The 22,280-nt window shown below is 39.8% G+C and overlaps 1 protein-coding gene across 1 annotated transcript in view; it reads right to left on the bottom strand.

The window, feature by feature from the left end:
* usta (uronyl 2-sulfotransferase a) overlaps positions 1–22,280 on the bottom strand; it is a 121,588-nt gene that overhangs the window by 19,068 nt on the left and 80,240 nt on the right. Inside the window, exons 4-6 of the mRNA XM_084738114.1 lie at positions 21,207–21,362; positions 5,069–5,148; positions 4,813–4,966 (exon numbers count right to left, since the gene is read on the bottom strand). Of these exons, the coding sequence (XP_084594240.1) occupies positions 4,813–4,966; positions 5,069–5,148; positions 21,207–21,362 (390 nt within the window). The remainder of the gene's footprint in view (positions 1–4,812; positions 4,967–5,068; positions 5,149–21,206; positions 21,363–22,280) is intronic.

Genomic DNA, 22,280 nt, shown 5'->3' with positions numbered 1-22,280 from the left:
TCTTGGCAAACCACTCCCTTAGGTTGTTTGTCTTACTTAAAGGAATAGTTTAGACTTTTTGAGGAGGGGTTGTATCAGATATTTATTCATAGTCGGTGTATTACCTACAGTAGATGACTCTTGGCATGTCCTCAGTTTGGAGAAGCAGAAGTACTGGTGTAGGAAGCTACACAATGAACTGTGTGCAACATTAAGGGTGCATGTGGCCTCTATTTTGTTCCTGTGTGATGAAATAATAACTATAAAACCAGGCTTGGTGAGGCTGATTAATCTTAATAAAAGATGAGCATTGTCTATTGCTGCCGATTAGTTTGTTTGTGTTACTGTGTGACTTTGGTGCATCCGAACTGACCTCTTCAAACACCAGAGTCACACAATAACACAAACAAACTAGCTGATCAAGGCAGCAGTAGACCAGCAACTCCCGTGTTCTGTGAGGTAAAATTACTGATTTCTCAAATGGAGTTTGGTTGAGCGAGACAAAGCCATATTTGGCTTACAAAACTCCAGTTTCCCATCAGAAAAGAATGCCTGATGGCAAGGTAAAGTGTCAAAACATTTTCAACATAGCAGACACTTAATATAGCTAAAATATGTCTTGTTTCTGACCCTGTCCACAGCAGTGCATTGCTTAGTTTCTGCGCTGGTACTTCCTCCCTGTCTCTCCAAACTGGGGGCATCTCAAGTGGCATCTACTGTAGTTAATACACTGACTATTGATAAGTACCTCATACAACCCCACTTCAAATATGACAAACTATCCCTTTACCCATCACTTCACTGCTAACTGAGCTTTCATGAACTCAAACTGTATTTAAGAAGCTTCCCCACAGTGTAAAACTCACACAGAGATCAAAAAATGGCAACTTGAACATTAAACTAAAAGCTCCCGATGGCATGCACTGTAAAACATGAGAGGCATTGCCTTTAGTGTGATGCTACAGGGGTAAACACCTCTGCAAGGCAGATGTGGGATTTCTTATGTGGTTATACTGAATCAGGTCTCTAATTGGAATCATAATCAGATTTAAATATTGGGTTAGCATCAGTCTGGCGTGGCCTTCCAATTTTCCTTCCTGCCTGCAGCAACACCACGTGTCGGACATCTTCAAAGAGAGCAGAGTGTGGTTTTGATATATTTCTGTGGTGCATTAATGTTCTGTCTGTATATTTTGAATTTTAGGAAGTTTGTGTTTGCCTAAAGATGACGACACACAAAGCTCTCAAACACAAGAAAACAAGGTAATCCTTTATACTAAGGTGCCTGTAATAAGCATCAGTTAATAGTAATAAGGCCTTTATAACATTCTTATTGACATAATAATTGTTAATAAACATGCAAGCACATGTAACAAACTTGTGAGTGTTACTAAATGCCCTATGAGTTTCTTATGATCCCATTACAAATACATTTATTGAGTTTAACTAACTTTACTATTATGTCATTTGTTGTTATTTTATTAAGAGACATTCTTTATTATGCACTTATTAACAATTAACCATGCATTTTGAGGGTGCCTGATCTAAAGTGTGAACAGTACTTATTGAGGTTAAAGGATCCTTTACTATGCACATAATGATAAAGAAAATTATGGTCAACTGTTAATAAGTGCATAATAAAAGATTAATTAACCGAAGTAAGCACTGTTCACGCTTTAGATCAAGTACCCCCAAAATAACTGTTAATAAATGCATAATTAAGTATATAAAAATCTTAATAAAGCAACAACAGTAGCTTAGTAAAGGTTTAACAATGACATAATAGGTAAGTTAGTTAAACTCAAATGTTTGCAATGAGATTATAAAAAAACTCATAAGACTTTTTCTCAAGCAGCCTACAAACTGTAGAGTTGCAATGATTAGCAATTGATTATTAGATTAATCTGCAACTATTTTATCATCAATTTATCATTTTGGGTCTTTTTTTTATTTTTAGATAAAAAATTCTCTGATTTCAGCTCCTTAAAAGTTAAAATTTTCTGTTTCTTTCCCCCTCTCTGACAGTAAAATGAATATCTTTGAGTTGTGGATAAATCAACACATTCGAGGACATTAGTTTGGGATGTGAGAAACACTGATCAACATTTCTGGACTTTTTATGGCCCAAACAAATAATTAAGTCATCAAGTAAATAATCGACAGATTAACCGATAATGGAAAATGATCATAAATAAATCAAAAATAACAGGAAAAACATTCGGAGCGCACAGACACAGATTTTGACAGGATTAATTAGTTGATCAATCAAGAGTATAATCAGCAGATTAATTGAAAATAATCGTTAGTTGCAGCCCTAACAAGCTGTTAACAAGCTTATTATAAGTACTAATAAATGTCTTATAATCTAACAATAAACACATCTTTTATGTTGTTATTAACATTTAGTCTTATTAATACAGGCTTATTACAGGCACCTTAATATAAAATGTAATTGAAAACAATCCTCCGAGGCTCACACAGGAAATGTATCAGTTATTTAATGAATGAATGAATGAATAAATTACTTTTGATTGATAAAATCAAACGTCAGTCGGATTATTTTCCTGTTACCTTGTCTTTCGTGGATGATTATACAGTGTGTTTATATAACACAGTGTAACAGTTTCGCTGTAAAACACTCCTTAGCTTACGCGCCTCTATAATTAGCTTTCATCAAGGTCATTCCAGAATCAGAAATTAGTATTCGACATTTCAGTTCATGTCTCAACTGAGCTTCAGGTTATAAAACCAGCTGGCGTGCAACCAGAACAGATACAGATTTAGAGCAGTGTTATTGGCAAGCCAGTGACTCAGTCATAAAATAACTGTGCAGCTCTGTCAAATACTGCAAACGCATTAGTATTTCAAACCATAAACATCCGTGGCATTGATTTAGTTAATGTCCATATGGGAGTAAATGGGCTTGTGGGCACTGGGATTGAGATGAAAGGCAGATAGAGGGGAAGAAAACGCTAAAAGCTTCAGTATTTGTTTGGCTCTTTAAATAATATTGCTAGAAAGCTTTTTTTTTTTTTTTTTTTCTACGTTGGGCACAGATTCCTCTGGGACCGGAGCAACATGTGGTTCCCTCTCTGAGCATAGTTTCATAAAAAGAGCTGTATAAGAGTTAGTTTGAAATTGGAAAAAAATGTCAGATGTTAAAAATCATTTTTACCAAAATATATATATCAACTTTGTATATGAACTCTGCATACATGTGATTTCCACACTGTATAGTGCAAACACTAGTTTAACCATTCACTGCATGTTTTAAATTACTTTAAAAGAGTTCAAATTAATGCCAAATGTTCGCTGAATGAGTAAGTGTCTGTTTATGAGCGGTAAAAAAATCATTAATTATCTTGTAAAATGAGTAGATGTTTATAACGTTTAAATTGAGTAATATTTTAATGGAGTCTGGCAGACACCGAACTGATGATTTACAGTTATTAATAGCTGGTCCACTTACAGTGTGGGACTCATCATTGCTTATTATTGTCAGTTTACAGTGTTGTGCTCGTCTCACGGTCCTGCAGTGTTCCTGCAGCCTGTCTGAGCTTCTTCACAAAGGGGGCAGGGGGAAACAAGTCTCCTCAATCATAGATCATACATTAAATAGGATTTTAACCTATTTAATATACAATCCATGGCTCAAACTCGCTGTTTGGACTTAAGCACTCATTTTTGGCTGCGAAACTACTACATATTGCCAGTGTGTAGGAATTAGTGGCATCTAGACTGGCAACCCCTCGACTCACCCTCCCCTTCCAGGCCTGGAGCAGAACCTACGGTGGCCGTGAAACTCTTGACAAACGTGAAAAGCTGTATATAGTGACAGTGTTTGGTTTCTTCAATGCTCAGGACTACTGTAGAAACATGGTGGTGCAACATGGCCGGAAAACACAACGACTCTTATTTTCGAGTGATTATACACTATTGAAAATATACTTTTTTATGCCATAATTCAGCTACGAAAAAGTAGATACGATGCCAAGTCTACTGGTGCCATAAAATCTGGGGTAACCCTAGTTCCTCTAATTATAAAGGTATATAAAATCTGTGTATTTTGGTACGAAAACTAAAACTGAGCATGAAGAGTCTCATTATAATAAAGTGGCAGAGATTGAGGGTGAATGGAAGGAAAAGGCGAGCAGTGAAGTTGTTGGTCTGGCAGTAAATGTACAGTTAAGGTTTCAGTTTGTCTGTGAATAAAAGCTGCAGCTTCTCAGGACAGAAGCAGAGCTGTGATGATAAGATAAAATGTAAAATGTCAGGAAGGTATGTAGGTATTTTGGTATGAAAATGAGTAAAACTGAACATGATGAGCCTCATCATAATAAATCTGCTCCTCACTTCTCCTTACAGTTTTCTCTGGGAGGAGCTCACAGACAGGGGACCTCGTCAGTTCTCTTCATCACAAATCTGACACAATGCTACGGCCAAGGACGCGCTGCATTGAAGTGGAGAGGAAAAAAAGGCGAGCGAAGCCAAACGTCAAACCACACCTGCTATGAATTCCAATGAATTTGTCCCGATCCAACGTTTTTTCCCGTCTCCAAGGCAGGAGCAAAGCTTTGGCCACAAAACTACAGCTGATTAATCAACAGGCCCCGTGCAAGTTTTAACTCCCAGACCATTAAAAATTCTTGACACCATTCATCAAGAGCGTAAAGATCAAAGCCACAACATCCAGACAACCTGTGCATCGAAAATATCTCCTATATCCGTGCTTCACTTTCTCACACACATCCATAAAAACATGAAACACAGCATGAAGCATGTAGATCTCAAATATATGCTTCATGCCAGAGAGAGTAATTAAGTGCAGCTCACCAGGTATCTCTCATCATCTTTCATCCCTGGCGTGCGGATGAGGTGGTTCTGCTCGCCTCTCCAGTCACCAAAGCGACGGAAGAAGTAGTTGGAGAGGAACCGGTTGATGGGGTCCCGGATTATGTTGATATAGACAGGCTGCTCTATCCTGAACCTGACAAAGACAAATGAAAACGCAAGTTAAGACCTGTTTCATCAGAGGTGTAACTCCGGACCAGCAATCACTGAGAGTTACTGTTGTAAAGCAGCGTTGTACCTGGTGAAGTTGAGGAAGTGAACATGTCGTGTGTAGAGGAACGGCTGAGGGATATTACTGATGTTCTTCATAAGATCCACCTGAAAAAACAAACAAAAAACAAAAACAAAAACAAAACAGTTGATTTGACGCATCAATCAGTAGCCTGCAGATCTCCACACAGGCAAAACATGGTGAAGCACCTGCTGCAATGCCACCACAGCTGCCAGATACAACCAGCGGAGATTTGCAACGTTTTAAATTAAGTTTTTTGCATAACACCACCCATCGCACTGGAACAAATCATCTCCTACCAAAAAACCAACAGCATATTATTAACACTACACCCTCATCCCAGGCAATAATTCACAACTTCAAACAATTTAAAAATGTGTTAAAAGCTTTCAATATCTAAAAATAACAATATTTACAGATAACATGGGTTTAAAAATGTGATATTATAAGTTTAAAAATCTATTTTTTTTAATGAAAATGTTGGCCCTTTAAAGTTGTGTCCCAGATTCCCATCAACTCCATCAGATTTTTACAAAAACATGATTTAATCAGGCATAAAAAGGGTTAGCTACGCCCTAGGGACCCCTGTCTCACTCACAAATTCATTAAATAATATTGCAACCAGATGTGTCTCTCCGTCACAACATGTCAACTCTGTGGCGCTTCTAAATCAGAGCAAAGTGAGGATTATGGTTTGTGTATTTTGATGTGCATTAAGTGAAGTCTGAGCGACTTCAAAGAATAAAATGTCTTCTCACTACGACTTTACTGTGAAATGAAAAAATGTAACACTTTCTCAACTCCGCAAGACGCCAACTCAGTCAGATTTTCCATCTGACGGAGCTGACGACGTCTACATTTAACAAAAATTTTAATCACTTGGATGCTGGCCTGTTACAAGGTTTAATAGCAAAGAGTTTGATCTTTTAAAATATATTTTCCTATCAGAATTGAAGAGGGAAAATCAAAACCCCCTCATAATACAATTTTGACCCAATTCTCAAGAGTGAGTAATAGTCTAGTATAAGTTTTCTTAGACGTATCCAAAGTTTTTAATAAAGTGTTTTGTACAGTCTTGTCTTAGTTTTCTTTAAGATGCACAGAATAGTGTAATGGTACTGTAACTGAGCATCCTGGGTGAGGAAATCAAAGAACAAACAACCAGGCAGCTTTATAGAGATATAATAGACACAAAATAATACAGAATTTACATTTGGGTTTGTTTCTTCACAGGCTGGACCCTGCATGTCCCAGTGGAAGTTGTGGCTGTTCACAGGGTTTAATGTTTTGCAATAGAGCTGATTAGATCACCCCCATCGACTGACATTAATTCCAACTGGCAACCACTATCATGTTCATATTGTTTCGTGAAAATCTCTTTAGAATTAAGAAAATTATAGTTGATTTTCTAGTTCAGTCTGGACCTCAACAATATGGCGACTGTGCAGTATATAGAATAAGGGTATCCTCTATATACGTTTATGCGACAGTGCACAACATAGCTGGACAAGTTTGAAAAGGACCCTGAATGACTTTCGTGATGTTGGTTTCCTTCAAGTCAAAGTGATCAAGGCCTCAGATCTGCTGGCTGCTTATTTAAATGGCAAGAACTGTGCTTTTGTGCTTTTGCTTTTTGTACTTTCGGTGTCCCCTTCAGGAATTTGTTTTGTTAAAATTTTCTGTTTAGTTGCCCACAGCAATGAAATGAAATATCTGCCAGTAAATACAGACAAAAAACAAACAGAATCTTCCCGTATTGTCAAACAAAAACCATGAATTTCCCTCCCAAGTGCTTGAATGTTTGAACTGAGCACACGACCATTTATAAAAGTCACTTTGGCTGTGTATTTATCTGGCCGTGGGTCCACCTTGATTCGATTTGCAGAACCTTCCACTACAGACTGACCTCATCACACTCCTAACCTCCGAATCGACTGCACGGCTTCGCAAAATCACATCACTGTTTGTTCATCTAACAATATCCGTCACCATAGATCTAGTTTCCCCTCAGTCATGCCCAGAAAAGCCAACAGTTTTAAAGCAATTATTCCAAGTTTCTTCTTCCTCTGCTGCTCTGAAAGATTAAGAAACATCCCACAGGCTTTCCAGGTCTGCGTGGAGAGAGCCTCCCAGTAGCCAAAACAAACTTTGAGATATCACAGTAGTGCCATATACAGTGCAGATCCCTTCCATGAGCTCTTTGACTAAAGGCCATGCAACTGAAACTTAATTCTGAGTCATTCCTCACATAAATAGCTCCATATTGGAATAATTCTGTATGTGAGAGCCAGTTAGCCCAGTCACGCATGTAAGAAATTAGTGACTGCGCAAGTTATGTCTCTGCACCAGTGGAGCATGTAATACATCTAATTTTAAAATAATAAAAACACATAATAATGACCAAAAGTCGTGGCTGGCTAGTTATGACCTTGGCAATTGGAAAGTTTAAGTATATTTATGGGTGGCATTAACAGTGGGAGCTGAGCTTTTTGCAGCCGGCACACTGAGATTTATTATCATTTACTATACATACTGTAACTTCTTTTTGCCTTAATTGCTTACATTTTCAGAAGATGTGAATATTTATCATCTTCAAATAACCTGCAACAGATGAATTTATCCAACTTTTGATTAGTTACGCTGTTTTGATTGGAGGTTGATTCTCTGGGAAATGTCTGCATATTTAAAAATCAGACTTATTCATCTGAAAATACTGAAACATTTCTAGTGGACTTCTGTCAGACTGTCAGTCCCTCCAGTAAGGTGTGATGTTGCATCCCAACAAGTAACGCAAATTTCACCAAACCCTGTGAATTTCACACAAACTTGCAAATTTGTCCAGTCACTGCAATTTTCTGCAAATTTGACCAATCACTGTAGCGTCCAACCTGAGATCCAACAATCAAAGCAGTCCCCTGTGCAAACGTCATACATGTACGTCTCCATAAACTGACTCATTCAGTCATTGTTATTAACATTTATCAAACTTCTATGTACTTTTATATTTTATAATTTTGTGCTGCTTCAACTGAGCTTAAACACCAGAAAGATTTTGCTTCTCTGTGGAATACCCCTCAGATGAACTTCTTCATCTACAAATAAATCTTAAATAAATATACATTGTAAAATGCAAATAAATAAAAGTACCTTATCCTAGTAAGGTCACTTAGAACTGGCCGCCTTTGATTTTTAACAACTTTTTTTTTTTTTTAATTTTCACTTGCTCCTGCAATTTTATTGCAAAACAATGCCTGAAAACATTACAACACGCACATATTTTAGAAAAGCTGCCATGAAATCAGGCATTTTAGGTCACAAAACAAAAGTCTTTGATACCTTGTAGGGACTGGACTACACAGATTAAGACTTGACAGTTGCAGGCCAAGTGCGAGAACTATCAGAGATCAGTGGACTTTGGGAACGCCCAGAATGGTAACGGTTAAAGAACGAGTCCATGAATACATTAGGGGTTTGTGAAGGTTCTTGTGAGACCCATTTGTCCTGTTTTCATGTCATTTTAATTTTTCCCTTCTATCGACCCAATTGAGCATGACTTATTCCACTGGACTGCGGTCCTTGTCCGAGCCAACTCCGCCGCTGGTTTGTGTAGAGTGTAGACCGCCACGTGCCACTGCCACATCCGTGACACATGTTGCCTCCAGACGCTTCCTCTCTTCTGCCAGTAAGAATATTCAACAGTTCAATTAGTTTCATCCTTTTGCCCAGCACGATTTGTTCTAATTTGCCCTTGACCAACAAGCAGACGCCAGTATTACAAGAGAAGAGGACGGAGATGATCTTTCATTGGCTTCCCATCAGAAAACATTGTGCTAATCAGAAACATTGATGGTAAATAAAGACTGACAAGACATCTCCGCTTCTCCCGCTGTGCAAAAATGAAGCAAAAATACCCCCGGATAAGAACACTGGCATCATCTGGAGCCAGAGTCTGTGCAGTCACGTCCCTCCCACACACCCAGCCGACTCGATCCTGAGCGGGGATCAGCTGTGAAACCCCCTTTTTATAGCATCAAATAACTAATTAAAACCAAACTTATCTGAAAAATAAACACTTGAACAAACATCAGCTTAACAACAACTAGCTAAAATGACAGAAACTATCTTTTGCAAAGATTTATTTGGCATGTACTTTGATGTTTTTAATTTGGCCCATGATGATGCTATGGAAGGGGTAGGATTGACGACCTATACTGCAGCCAGCCACCAGGGGGCACCAGGGATACCTCCAACAAAGCTGGAGGTACAGCTAAAGTAAATTCAAGCTGTATCTACACAGTGGTGCAGTTCCTCGCAGCACCTGCGCAGCCTCATCCATCAGCTTTAAGGGGATAAGAAGATGCAGAGCGTAGGAGTTTTGGCTACCCTGCAAAGCTAACAGTCGACGGGAAAACTTTCAAAGCCAGGCTATACTGGTAGCTGGTAAGCACAACTGAACAATCAACAACAGCTGAAGACTTCACACGGGGAAATTCAATGAGTCCCTCTGCTATCCAGACAATAACACGGAGGCCAAGGACAGAAGAAAATTGGAGAGAAGGGAATGAGGGGAAAGGAGGCATACACGTGGAGAAACAGACGAGGAGGAGGCTCCAACAGCAGCTGTGATCAGAACATGTCATCTTAGGATAGCCCTCAAATAGCATTGTTTATCCAGATGCTGCTTTTGAAGGTCCTGAATAAAAATTGGGCCGAGGATTGTCCTCATAAGCAAACGAGTTCCTCAGGCTACAACCAGTTCAGCTTCACAGAGACTGAACAAACAGCACTCTGAGCTAAATCCAGAATGCTAACATGCTCATAATGACAGTGTTGATATGCTGCTGTTTAGCAGGTATAGCTTTGTTTAGCATGTTAACATGTGCTAATTAGAGTGAGATGTCATTTGTTTTGCAGGTATTTGATCATAAAAAATGTTTGTATTTATTATGAATTCATATTATTAACCCTTTTTTTTGTATTTATTGGGCTTGAATATAATTTTTTTTTCTATCATATTCAAGCATTTATGAATATTTTTTAATCACAATTGTTTTTATTTTATAAACAAAAATAGGTACTGATCATTTCTTTTGGAAAATTTGACCCATTTCATTTGGTTTGGTTCTTCTTTTCCTGAACAGGTAACTTTTTATTTTGCCTTTGTGGTAGGTGGAAACAGCTAGGTCAATATAATCGTAATTCGTCAATATAAGATACAGATTATGAAAGCCAAAGAAGTGATCACAGTTTCCCTCTAAATATATGAAATATCAATCTTTAATTAGTTTGTTTAACAGTGTATTTGTCATTTTGGCAGGCATGATGTTGGATTTTTCCACTCGCAGGACAGCTGCTGCCTGCAGTGCACTGATATTCCACCAGAGGGCAGAAGACATGTCTTCATGTATTGGCTGTAAAGGTCTCAGAAATTCATGCATTAAGAATGACACAAATTAATTTTCAAAAGTCAAACCACTGCAGGACAGGCGGGTTTCCAAAACCTGGCTTTCATCCAGCGGCTGTGAAGAAAGCGGGGAAGGCTGTCATCACTGGGCTTTGTTTGATGTCACTCAAACTGCACACAAGCGGGTCAAGCGCAGGTTAACCTGTCACCATCTTTGCTACCATACGCCCAGTGGGGAAAATTGCGAGTCACCACAAACTCACAAGCTATGCAGATTTTTTGGATGGAATATGACGAAAACTGCCACAAAGAAAAGGACATGCAGAGCAGCACAGACCGTGAAACTGCTTGTCTATTGTGTGCCGCTGAATCAACCGGAGGGTGGTGCATATAGATGACTACCTCTCAGCACTGGTTACATGTCCCACGTTGTCCAGCACAGACAGACTCTTTGTTCTTCATTTGATTTGTCGAGATCTGGGTCCAATTTCACAAAGACTTTGACTAGGGCATAGATATAACAGATAAACTTCAGACAAACGTCTAAATTCATCTGTTGCACAAAGCATCTTAGTTCTTGACTATCTAATGTAGGACAATGGCACAATGAATTCTGGGTAAATTAAGACCTTTTTCACAATTAAAAAAAAACAGGCCAACTGAGTGTCTTTTAGAGGCATAACAGTTACAGTTATAAGGACATTTTACTTGGAAAGTTTAGTAAAGAGTCTTATAAATAATAATACTAAAAAAAATCTGATATGAAGAAAAACTGCAGTGAGAGTAAACGGTGTTAATCTCACTGCCGAGAGGAGCAACACGATATAAAAATATGGTACAAGACGCAAAGAAATCATTGCTCTCTCTATGATAATATTAGCAAATCACAAATTATGAGCCACGTTTTCCTCTTTTTTGTTGTTTGGTGCTACTGATCAGTAGTTGGCACTGATTGTTACCATGGTAACCCCCAAGCCTGGGGGTAAAGTATTGGCTTACAGTCAGTCTTTATATTTGTGAAATGGTCTAACTTGGAATAGACTAATCCATGAGCAAAATTAAGACTAAACATCTGCACAAATCCATCCAGTAGCTGTTTAGGTCTTCCAGTCTAGAGGTCTTCAAAGGTCCAAAAATGCATGGTGGGACTTCCATCATGATCAGTGCTGCCCAATCACTGACGGATCTTCTTGGATCCACTCAGGTAATAAAACGGAACCCAACCCAGACCCAGACCCAACTGACCAAACAAAACATGGAACCAAACCTGTTTGGTCTTGGGTCCAAGGGCTCAGGTGCACCGGTGAAGACTTCTGATTTCAGTCAACACCAAACACAGTCATACCAGCAGCATGGATTAAAATCTCCTCAGCAGTATATTCTCTATATGCTAAAGAATCAAACGGTACAGGTGGAAGGTGTAAGTGTGGGCGGGACTCGGAGTTCTAGAACTGGAGGACATCTGGCTCGACGCAGAAGGCACAGTAAGCTGGATGGATGTGAAAATATCGAGGGACCTTCATCCACATAATAGTTTCAGTGGTCACCGAGTCCACACTCCACGTTTTTGGCATTCAATGTAAGGCTGAGGTGTTTATCTACAGATGTTTATCCACGGTCGTCTCTTTCTTCTTTTCAATTTCGATTACCCTCGATGTGAGAAATAAGTTGTCAATAAAATATGAACGTTTCACACAGCATCTTCAAAATACTGAGGATTTTTTTCTCAAATCACCACTTCCCTCTAAATAACTTAAGTGTTTTTCTTCAAAGATGCCAATCTTTTTGTAAAATCTGAGCTAATTGCTCCGGTTTAATGTGTCTGATTTTGAAATGAAGGACAAGTTCTGTTGTGTCCCGCAGGAACAGACTGAGACTATTATAAATAAAGGTTCCAACTAGAACCATGTAGGGTTTTTTTTTTTGCTTGTCCCCATAGGAGAACCCTGTTTGAATCCTGGTAGAACTCTTTGTAAAGGTTCGACCTGTAATCCTTACAGGGGGTTCTACCTAGAACCTAACATAAAGGGTTATACCTGTAAAAGGTTCCACCCAGAACCTCTTATACAAAGTTCTTCCAAGATCCTTCCATAATGTAATTAAACCCTCTCTGGGGGTTCTATACAGATCCTTTCCACCTTCTAAGGGTGCCAACAAGAACCCACCCAAGGGGTTCGACCAAGAACCATCATCATGAAACATCTGTGAAAGGTTCCAGACAGAATCCCCCATGAGAGGTTCAACAGAGACCTTCTATCGTGTAATGGTTCCACCCAGAACCCTTTCTGGGGGTTCTATCCAGATCCTTTCCACCTTCTAAGGGCAGCAAGAACCCACCCAACAACCTATTATTAACAACCTTATATTCCAAGGGTTTCATCTAGAATCCACCCCAGGGCCTCTACAAAAACCCTTTTAAATTCCAAGAGTTTCATCTAGAACCCGCCCTGGGGGTTCTAATGAGAACCCTTCTATATTCCAAGGGTTTTATCTTGAACCCACATACTTTATACTCCAAGGGATTTATTTATAACCCACAAAGGAAGAATTAAAAATAGACTTTTTGTGTTTTTTAAGTATAAGACTCCTGTCTCCTGAGTGTTCTACAAAGAACCATGTTGTATTCAACAGATGAGGCAAAAAAAAAAAAAAAAAACAGAAGAGCACATGTAAAAATAATTGATTAAGGAGATACATCTACATTTAAAAACAATTTGAAACAAAGATAAGGATTTGAATATTTGAGGTTGAGGAACACCCATGCCTTCAACAATCCTCGGAGAACTCTTTGGATGTTTTTAATGGAACCCTTAGTCTTACAAAGAGCCTTTGACGAACCCTCGCATTAACAACAGGTTCTTCTGAAGAAAATGGCTCTAGGTAGAACCTCAGCCCTCGAGGAGGAACCTTATTTGTAAGAGTGTACGAAAGTCTTTCCAGCAGAGAGCATTGATCAGCTGAGGAGCTGTCTGAATGTGCTGCTCTTATAAACTATGTATGGGCACCTGTTACGTCATAGCAGGAGTATTTGGATAGCAACAGTAATATGTATACTTGTTTATGTACTCAGGGCAGTTAATCAGAGGCCCCAGTCAGATTTGGGCTTCACACCCTCCCTCTTCTCTATAAACTCAGTACATTTCCACTCACCCTGCTGCTTCCACTTTCTGTGGTACTCTCTTGCAGTAAGATGTAAAATTTAAATCTTTCATTAGTGCTGTAGAGCTTATTTCACCACTCTGTGTCCCTTCTGCACACTCTGTCTCCATTCATCCATTTCAATTCTACTTTTAAAAAGGAAAAAAAAAAGTTTATTTTCCACAAGCTGCCCCCGTCGACCATTAGTCCAGACCAATTAGCCCAGAGCTAACCCCTGACGTCCCCTCCCCCACACCCAGGTTGATGTGCGGAGCCTGAGTACATTTGGCACATTTGGTGAGTTTGTGTGTTTTCTGACCCACCCCTCTGGTCTGTCTGGCCAGACCCCCCCCCCCAACCCCCCTTCCTCCTCTCATTTACCAGGGTGAGCTGCAGGGAGACAGAGGGAAAGTGGAGGACAGTCTGAGATTCCAGGCATACCTGCAACCCCTCGACACCCCTGCCCCCCCTCCTTCCTGAGCCCCCGTGGCGTCCACACAGGGCTCATCACGGGAAACGGAGGAAGAGCCAAAAAAAAAAGACAGAAAGCTACAACTGCTGCCCTGCATTCAACCCTGTTCAACTTGTCATATGTGTCTATATTCAAAGATTACAGAAGACGAAATAATCTCCAGCCATACTGTGCACCTATATAACAATATATGGCAAAGATAATGACTAAAAAATCAATTTCTTTGTATTTTTATATCGAAATAATGGAAAATCCAATCATGTATTCTTGTAAAAGAAGCATGCTTACATAAGCTAGAACTAACTAGTTTCAGCCAATCATATCATGACATCCACCTGTAAATCAATCTTAGCTAGCTAGCTAGCAACAGTATGGTATGTTGGTGTGTTTCCCAAGACGTGCACCACCTCAAATCTTGTTCTGTTTCCCCAAAATAGCCTACAGTGGTTACGGGCAGGCTGGCTAGACTCTATTCACTTGGTAAAGTGTTGTTTGTGACAGCAGATTATGCTCTAGACATTTTACAGTGGACTTTTTCAGCAGCTAGCTAATGTTAGCTACATGGAGCATATGATGGGCTGCGGGTTATCATGCAAAAGCACAACTTTATAACTTGTACAACTTAATGACTTTATTTACTGATTTGGGTGAAATTGGATGATATTTTCTGGAGACTTTCTCAGCTTCAACTCTCGGTCCAACTATCTGCTAAGTTAGCTGCCATTAGCAAGTAACAGAGCCAGGATAAGCAGCCTCGAAGTGAATACAGCCAGAGCTGGACCAAACACAGCCTCCAAGACCCAACGGGGAATAAAGTAATTAACAGAGTTTGCTAATGAATACATAGCTTTACTTGTTGCTAAAGTAGCCAACCACTAACAGCTAACTGCAGTTAGCTCAGTTAGCCATGCACCTAAGTTAGCTGATGCAGCCCCTGGGTGCCAGGAGTCAAACCCAACAAGTAAACCACCTTTGTATGTATTTCCTGCTGTCAAACCTCACTTGCTCTCCGAGGTTGTGTTTGGCCCCAGTCTAACTGTGCTCACTGACAGCTCACAGTCCAGGAACAGTCAGCTGGTTAATGGACTGCTGTCTGTGGCTGAACAGCTTGAGAGGTGTTGTGTTTATGCTAATTCAGCGCTACTGCAACACATTCCTCCCTAACTGCCTATTTTTACAGAAAACACATGAATATGCAGAAGCAAATAGTGTCCTGGACTTTAAAGCTGGGGTAGGCAGTTTATTTTCGGCATCAATAGGCAAAAGATTCACGATAACCTTAACACAAAATCTAATTCAGGTGGTCTGCTCCTCTTCTTGGCTCTGTTTTCAGGCTTTAGAAAATCTGACTCATGAAACTTTGGGTCAGTATTTCATGATTTACTGTACTCTTAAATTGTAATTATACAGCACACAGGAAGTGGAGCCTGGATCCAAGTAAACTTGACCCCAAAGTCCAGTTCATTTTATTAGTGTGAACACTTTGTTCTGACTCTGTGATCCCTGCCCAGATCCACTTGAAAGGTGGACTCACATCAGGTTCACCTCAGGTGTGAAAACTAACAGTACCAAAACAAGGAAGTGGACTGCTATATGCTTTGCTACACCATAGCAACAACATAACAGGGGGTTCTACTGAGAACCTTTTTATATTCCAAGGGTCTTACCTACAACCCACAGAGGAGAACCTTTTTACATACTAAGGGTTTTATCTAGAACACACTCAGGCACATCTACCAAGAACCTTTTCATATCCCAAGGGTTTCATCTCGAATACACTGAGGGGTTTCTACTGAGAACCTTTTAACACACCAAGGGTTTACCTAGAACCCACCCAGGGGTTCTACTGAGAATCATTTTATATTAAACCTTGTTTCAACAATCCTTGAAGAACTTTCCTCTAAAAACGGTTCTTTGGATAAAAAGCAATATTAATGAAACTTTTAGTCTTATAAAGAACCCTTGACAAACCCTTACTTCACAAAAGGGTTCTTCAGCTGCAAATAGTTCCTCAACCCAACAGGAAGAATCTTCTGGAACCCTTATTTCTAAGAGTATAGGTACAGAACAACATTACTAAAATGGGGAGTATAGAAGGGGTGTCACGATATGAAGGAATCGCACTAAATGTGAAAATGACACAACTAGAAAAAAAGACTGCTGGCTTAGAATTAAAGTTTTTGCAGCTACAAACTTCAACTTCTTGTCCGTAACCTAAACCCAAACCAGTTCTCTGTTGGTGAGCGAAGGCAATGTCTAGCTTTGAGTGCCGCTGATGAGACGCTACTAGGGACCAAGTATTTACAATCTGTGTTTGTGCTGCTTCCAGACACTTTTTGGTGTTTGCGTATCTGTGGCTCTGTGATGCAGATACACAAAGTCCGTGGCTGTGGAGCATCTGTGTGCTGGTTAATGTTTTTGGTAAGAGGGAGGAAACTGGATCCCACATGAACGCAGACACTCTCACAATAAAGATGCTGTCTTTCCATTCCTGGACTTTTTTAAGTACGACTTTTTTTTCCAGGAAATGTCTTAAACCTCTCTCTCCCACTGAGCCTGCTCCCCCTGTGCTGAAAGGGACAGATGGGTCACTATATGCCTCAAATCTGCAGGAGCCCTGCAGACGAATAAGGCACCTTCACTTTTTGGCAACCCACGCGCGCGGCATCAACCCTGGGCAAACCCATTAGCGGACTACCGGGAGAGCCAGCTGGAAAACGGTCCAAAAACTGCAGACTCGCGCCAGAACCACAACTGATGAGACCAGCATCTCTAAACTTAGGCAACGTGCGTCTGCATCTACATAAGTCAACACACACAGGAGTACACAGAGCAAATAAACGCACAAAGACGGAGACGCACTTTACAGAATCGCACCGGCACAGACATACACTCTTAAACAGACCCCCTCCCTTGCACAGACACAGGAATGCACACACTCTTTCTGCTCGGGAACACTCACAGAGATGTTTTATATCCAGAGAATTAATGAATCTAATGCTGTTCTGCTACTGTGTGTGCAGCCAGCCAGCGTCTCAGGGTTTGATGAATGGATAAACAAGTAGCTGTTCCAATATTAGTTTAACATTTGCATCGAATCGGTCACTAATGGTTATACATATTTAGCATCTGCTGACCGTTCAAAAGTGGTTATTATAGCAGCTTCTTCCTATAGCATGCTGTCAATAACGTCATGAGGGGATGTGAGTCATCGCTGCAATCCTCCCAGACAAACGAACGCACAGTTAAGCCGCCCTCTCGCCCAGATGACTAAAGGAGGCATTGCATTAGTTGGAAATGTCACTGACTGAAGTGCATGTGAGGAAGGCTGGCCTTGCACAAAACATTTCTGCATTCACTGCTGAAGAAAATCATCGATCTTTGTCAGGAATTTTTCTTTTCTTTCCCCCCATAGGGGAAATGTCACATGTCAGGGCCAACTGCAGCATGTCAGGAGCTTGGTGGTACAGCTTCAGTCGTGGAAATGAATGTCACTTTATTCTGGTATTTGACAAAATTTCAGAGGAAAATTATGTACTTTTTATTTGAATAATTAATTTTGCAGCTATGGTTACTGATTTATTTGGAGAATTAACAAACAAAATATATAAAGAGTTTATACAATATGATACGGTGCTAAATATCAAATTCACTACCATTATGTCAAGTAGTTAAAGGAGAAATTTTTAATATATTTAGTGCAATAAATCATACAATGAACATGATATGTTATCAGAGTTTAAGGAAAACGTTGAAATACTTGCTTCTCGCTGCAGCAGCAGTGCCCTCCTTTGAAATCCGTCTTTCAGCCTGTAACTTGAGTTCAAATGAATGCCGAATGTTCGCCAAATAAGTAAATGACTGTTTATGAGTCGTAATCATTAGTAAACTTTTAGAAGGAGTAGCTGTTTATAATGGTTAAATTAAGCAAAATGTTTGTTTGAGTCTGGCAGGCAGTAAGACAGGCAGTCACTGAACTCAAACTCTAGAGTGTGCACGTTAATGCACATGGTGAAGGTCTATTACTTTGATTATTAAAGTACAAATTCACACCAGATCAGTCCTGTGAGTTAGCGACCTTTTTAAGATTAAAAAACATAGAAGAGTTCAAATCTGGCAGGCTGGCATCAATATGATGTAAACAACACAGCTACCACTAATAAAATTAACAATGGATGTGTTGGATCATCTCCTGAATTGATACTGTCACAATGCTTGGGTGCAGATTCAATATGCAATGCATAACAGATTTTTATTTCCTTTTTTAACACTAGACCATCAGAAAAAGTTCACTCATACAATTCAAGAGATTGTAGATCATGAATTATATTTCCAAAATTAATGGTGATGCCAATTTCCTCTAGCACATTATCAGGAATTCCCATTATGTGTTAGCATCGAGCTAACAGACCAAGCACTCATAATTATATGAAGAGAAAATCGATTTAGGATTTGTGAGCAGGCCATCTGAAGATATAGCAGGGTCATTTTATGACTTAGTACAGAAAATATTTGACATATTTCTCCTTTAAACTGGCTAATGTGCACTATGAGTGGTTTTAGTTTTAACAGTGTGCATTTGTCTGACAGTACTTCTATCTAATTTTGAATGCAGGACTTTTACTTGTAGTGGAGTATTTTTACACTGTTTATTGGTACTTTTATGTAAATAAAAGGTCTTAATACTCCACCACTGGGTCGATGATGGCACTTCAGTACAGTTGTTTGTTGCTCTCACAGGAGGCTGAACCTAAATCATCTCTTTACGCTTCCTGCCAAAACTGGGGCTTGTTTTGGAACTACAAAAACACACAGTGCCCAGTGAATCCAACCCTAATGTATTTGGAAAATCTTTTATTTACATTATTTATTTGTTTGGTTTATATAATAAAACATTTCAGGGTTTAGTGGAAAAAGTCATAAGAGAAAGAGTATGTGCTTTTAATCACAAAAACTCTGTGCCATTTAAAGGCGCTTTATGCACATTAGCATTTGCATTGGCATTCCCACTGGCACAGGCCTGCACTTCTTAGTGTCTCAAAAGGCTGTGGTTTTTTAAACGAAAGCAGTTTTTCCTCTGTAAAGCCAGCACTCATGTCCTCGAGATATTTCAGGAAACAATAAAAGGAGATTCTCTATTCTTCAGTCTTGTTCTCATACTGAATGGAAGACAAACAATGAATGAGCTCCTGCTGCTGTTGTATTTACTGTAAACCACACAGTTAAGTGCAAAATATAAATCCATTAAGTTTTTTTTTTTTTTTTCCCCACTCAAATACAGTGAGTGTTACCTACTGTACACTGGCAATGCTGTTTGTTTCTGACAACAGCAGCTGCTCTGAGTCTGCTGGAAGTTAACTGATTTGAGCCTGGCTGAATATTTATGTAGAGATGATGAATGCATACAGTAGTGGCTTCATAAGTGGGATTCTGAAAACCACAGGGGTCCCACAGGGGCCAAACAATAAAAAATAGGCCATTTTTTAGTCATGTTTAATTTCCCAGATGTTAGCAGGATAATTAAATTGACTAAGTACAAGAATACTACAAAGCAAATGGAAATCTGAATATTGATTTGGAAAAGTTGTAACCTGAGAAGCAGATGAATCTGCCAAGCTCATGTTTTGATTTGCTCTGGCAGATGTGTCTGCTGCCCTCCTGTTCAGACAGAATTCCTCCAGCTCTGGATCTGGTCAGGCCAATCACAGCTGTTTATTTAATACTGGATGGGTTTAAGACAAAGTTTGACAGAGAAACATCAGGGGTCGAGAGTTGCTGTAATTGGCTGTAGGCCTACCCAAATGACCTTTCCTAAGTCCCGCCCCTTTTCGCTCTGTGCTCCTTTGCTGTTTCCTGTACTTGATATGATATGCTACGATATTTGTGCTAGATTTAAAAGGAAAACCAAATTTGCTGCTGGGAGACCTGGAAAAGTGACATATAATCACACCTCAAGTTAGCTGATGTTAGCACGCCGCTAGCTAAGCGGCTAATTAATCCACATCAATCCTTCACTAGATACTTACATCTGATAGTTAATGTTAGCTAAATGCTATCTAACTAGCCAGCTTTGTTAACTAGCTAGCTACATCCGATAGCTTATGCTGCAGAATGCTTGCTAACAATCTACATTAACTGTAAACTAGCTAGTTAGCTAGAGTTTTGCTAACATTGGGTAACTAAAGATGCAGCTAAATATATGTCACTTCTACAGATCCTTCAGGAAACAGTAAAGGACAAACAGAGGCAGAGGTTCCACCAGCTACCAAAGTTGCTCAACACCTACTGGAGAATAAAGCAGAAAGGGGTGGGACTTAGGAAGGGCCAATAGCATCTAGTCATCAGGTCCGTCCACCACAATGCTTCCAAAACTCATCTTAAACTGTCAAACCAGGCAGCGCTGATCAAATAAGATTCTGTTAATGCACTGCTTTTCTCTCACTCTAAATGTTTTTAGAAACACATTTTAGTGTACTGTTTAGGTGTAATACGAGAAATCTTGCCGTCATTTTGTGTCCTGATTGAAAACAGCCCAACACTGCTACATCACTAGTTCTGTTGCTCTGACTGGTTGTAGATCCATCCAAATTACGCCCAGGGGCATGCTGGTCTGCACATGTTGATAGCATCATTTGGAAATCGAAAATGAACTGAGAGCTTCCGGACTAATTCCCATTTTGCAAATTAGTCTGGCAAGTCTCATGATCTGATGAAGATCATGTGATATGGTTGAGTGCTCCAGCTGCTCCACATCTAATAAATGAACCTCGATGAGAGATCGCTTTGTCAACTATAATAATTACACTAAATCTTCGGGTCACATCTGCTTTTGATCACATAAAAAAAGTTTGGAAATGGCAGAGATGCTGATTGTAATTCTCAGATGGAAAAGAAAACTGGGAGTAATGAAAAAGAACAAATAAACAAGATGCATTTTTTGTAACCTAAGTAATTACTACAGATTTCTCACTGAGCAATTAAGGCTCTTTTCTAATAAATCCCCCATCCTACGCCCATCTTTTTCTCTAATTAAAAAGTGTAGCGAGGTATTACTCATTTTACATATCAAAGACACAATGGATAACTAACAAAGTATCTTTAAATCCATCCCATCAGCTTGTTTATCTCACCTGTTCATGTTTCGTGAGGCGTGTTTTATTGTGGATGTCTGAGGAGACCAGATTGAACTGGTGTTTCTCTGCCAGTAACCTCAGTAAGATGACCACCGTCCGGCTGCCGCACTTCCCCACACGGTTATAAACCACCTGGCTGGGGAACGGGAGCACCTGCAAACACACACACAGAAAAACATTCACATATATACAGCAGATTAAACTGATTTTTTTTCTCTGCCCATTATTCTTGCTAGCGTTCACTGTGTTTGCAAGTATGTTAAGATGCTACTCCTATATATGACTTTTCCTAGTGTGTGGTGTATTTACAGCACGTTTCAGAGCACAAGCGTGTGGAACGACAAATCTGCTCATAAAAGAAACGACAGAAAGTGTGAAAAGTGATGCAAAGAGGGAAAAAAAACAAGAACAAAAACTAAAGAAATTCATCAAACTATGGCTGGATTCTCTTGACTCTTTTTCTCCAACCTCTGACCTGAGTTTCTCACATCTACTCTCCCTGGAGCTGAACTCAACTGACCCTGCAACATATTCTCTTTCAGCTACAGAACACACACACACACACACACACACGGCTGAGTGCAGACATGCATGCTCTCGTTTTTCTCTCCTCATACACTCATTCCTCCACTGAACTCAATGAGTCAGAGATTCTGCTGACTTCTCTGCAAAGCGATACTGACGCAACTTTTTAGCATTTTATCACAAAAGCACGTGTCAAAACACACACACAAGCTGCAGCATGTGCGCATACACACCTCGTGACTCACCAATTAAACAAGTAGCTCAGCGCTGACTCAGAGAAAGTTACGCTGTTACAGTAAAGCTACGCTCGCCACGAGGAGGAAGCCGTGGTCGACATATCGACGTATTGAACATGAGACTCGTTTTAGCGAGAGGACAACAAGAATGCACTAATTTAGCGATGATGCCTGAGGGCCCGCGAGGTTCAGACGAGTGGCCCCTGAAGAATGAAGCCGAATTTACCAGTCACAGAAAACTGGGGCCAGTTAAAGGAAAGAGCAGGAGAGAGGAAGGATGGGTCACTTCAGAGACATCTGGAAGATTTCT

Source organism: Lutjanus erythropterus, chromosome 15 (assembly GCF_056507025.1).
Source record: "Lutjanus erythropterus isolate fLutEry1 chromosome 15, fLutEry1.hap2, whole genome shotgun sequence".
In the NCBI taxonomy this organism is placed as follows: domain Eukaryota; kingdom Metazoa; phylum Chordata; class Actinopteri; order Lutjaniformes; family Lutjanidae; genus Lutjanus; species Lutjanus erythropterus.
The sequence above is the reverse complement of the archived record's forward strand: the minus strand, read 5'-3'. Positions and strand labels throughout refer to the sequence as shown.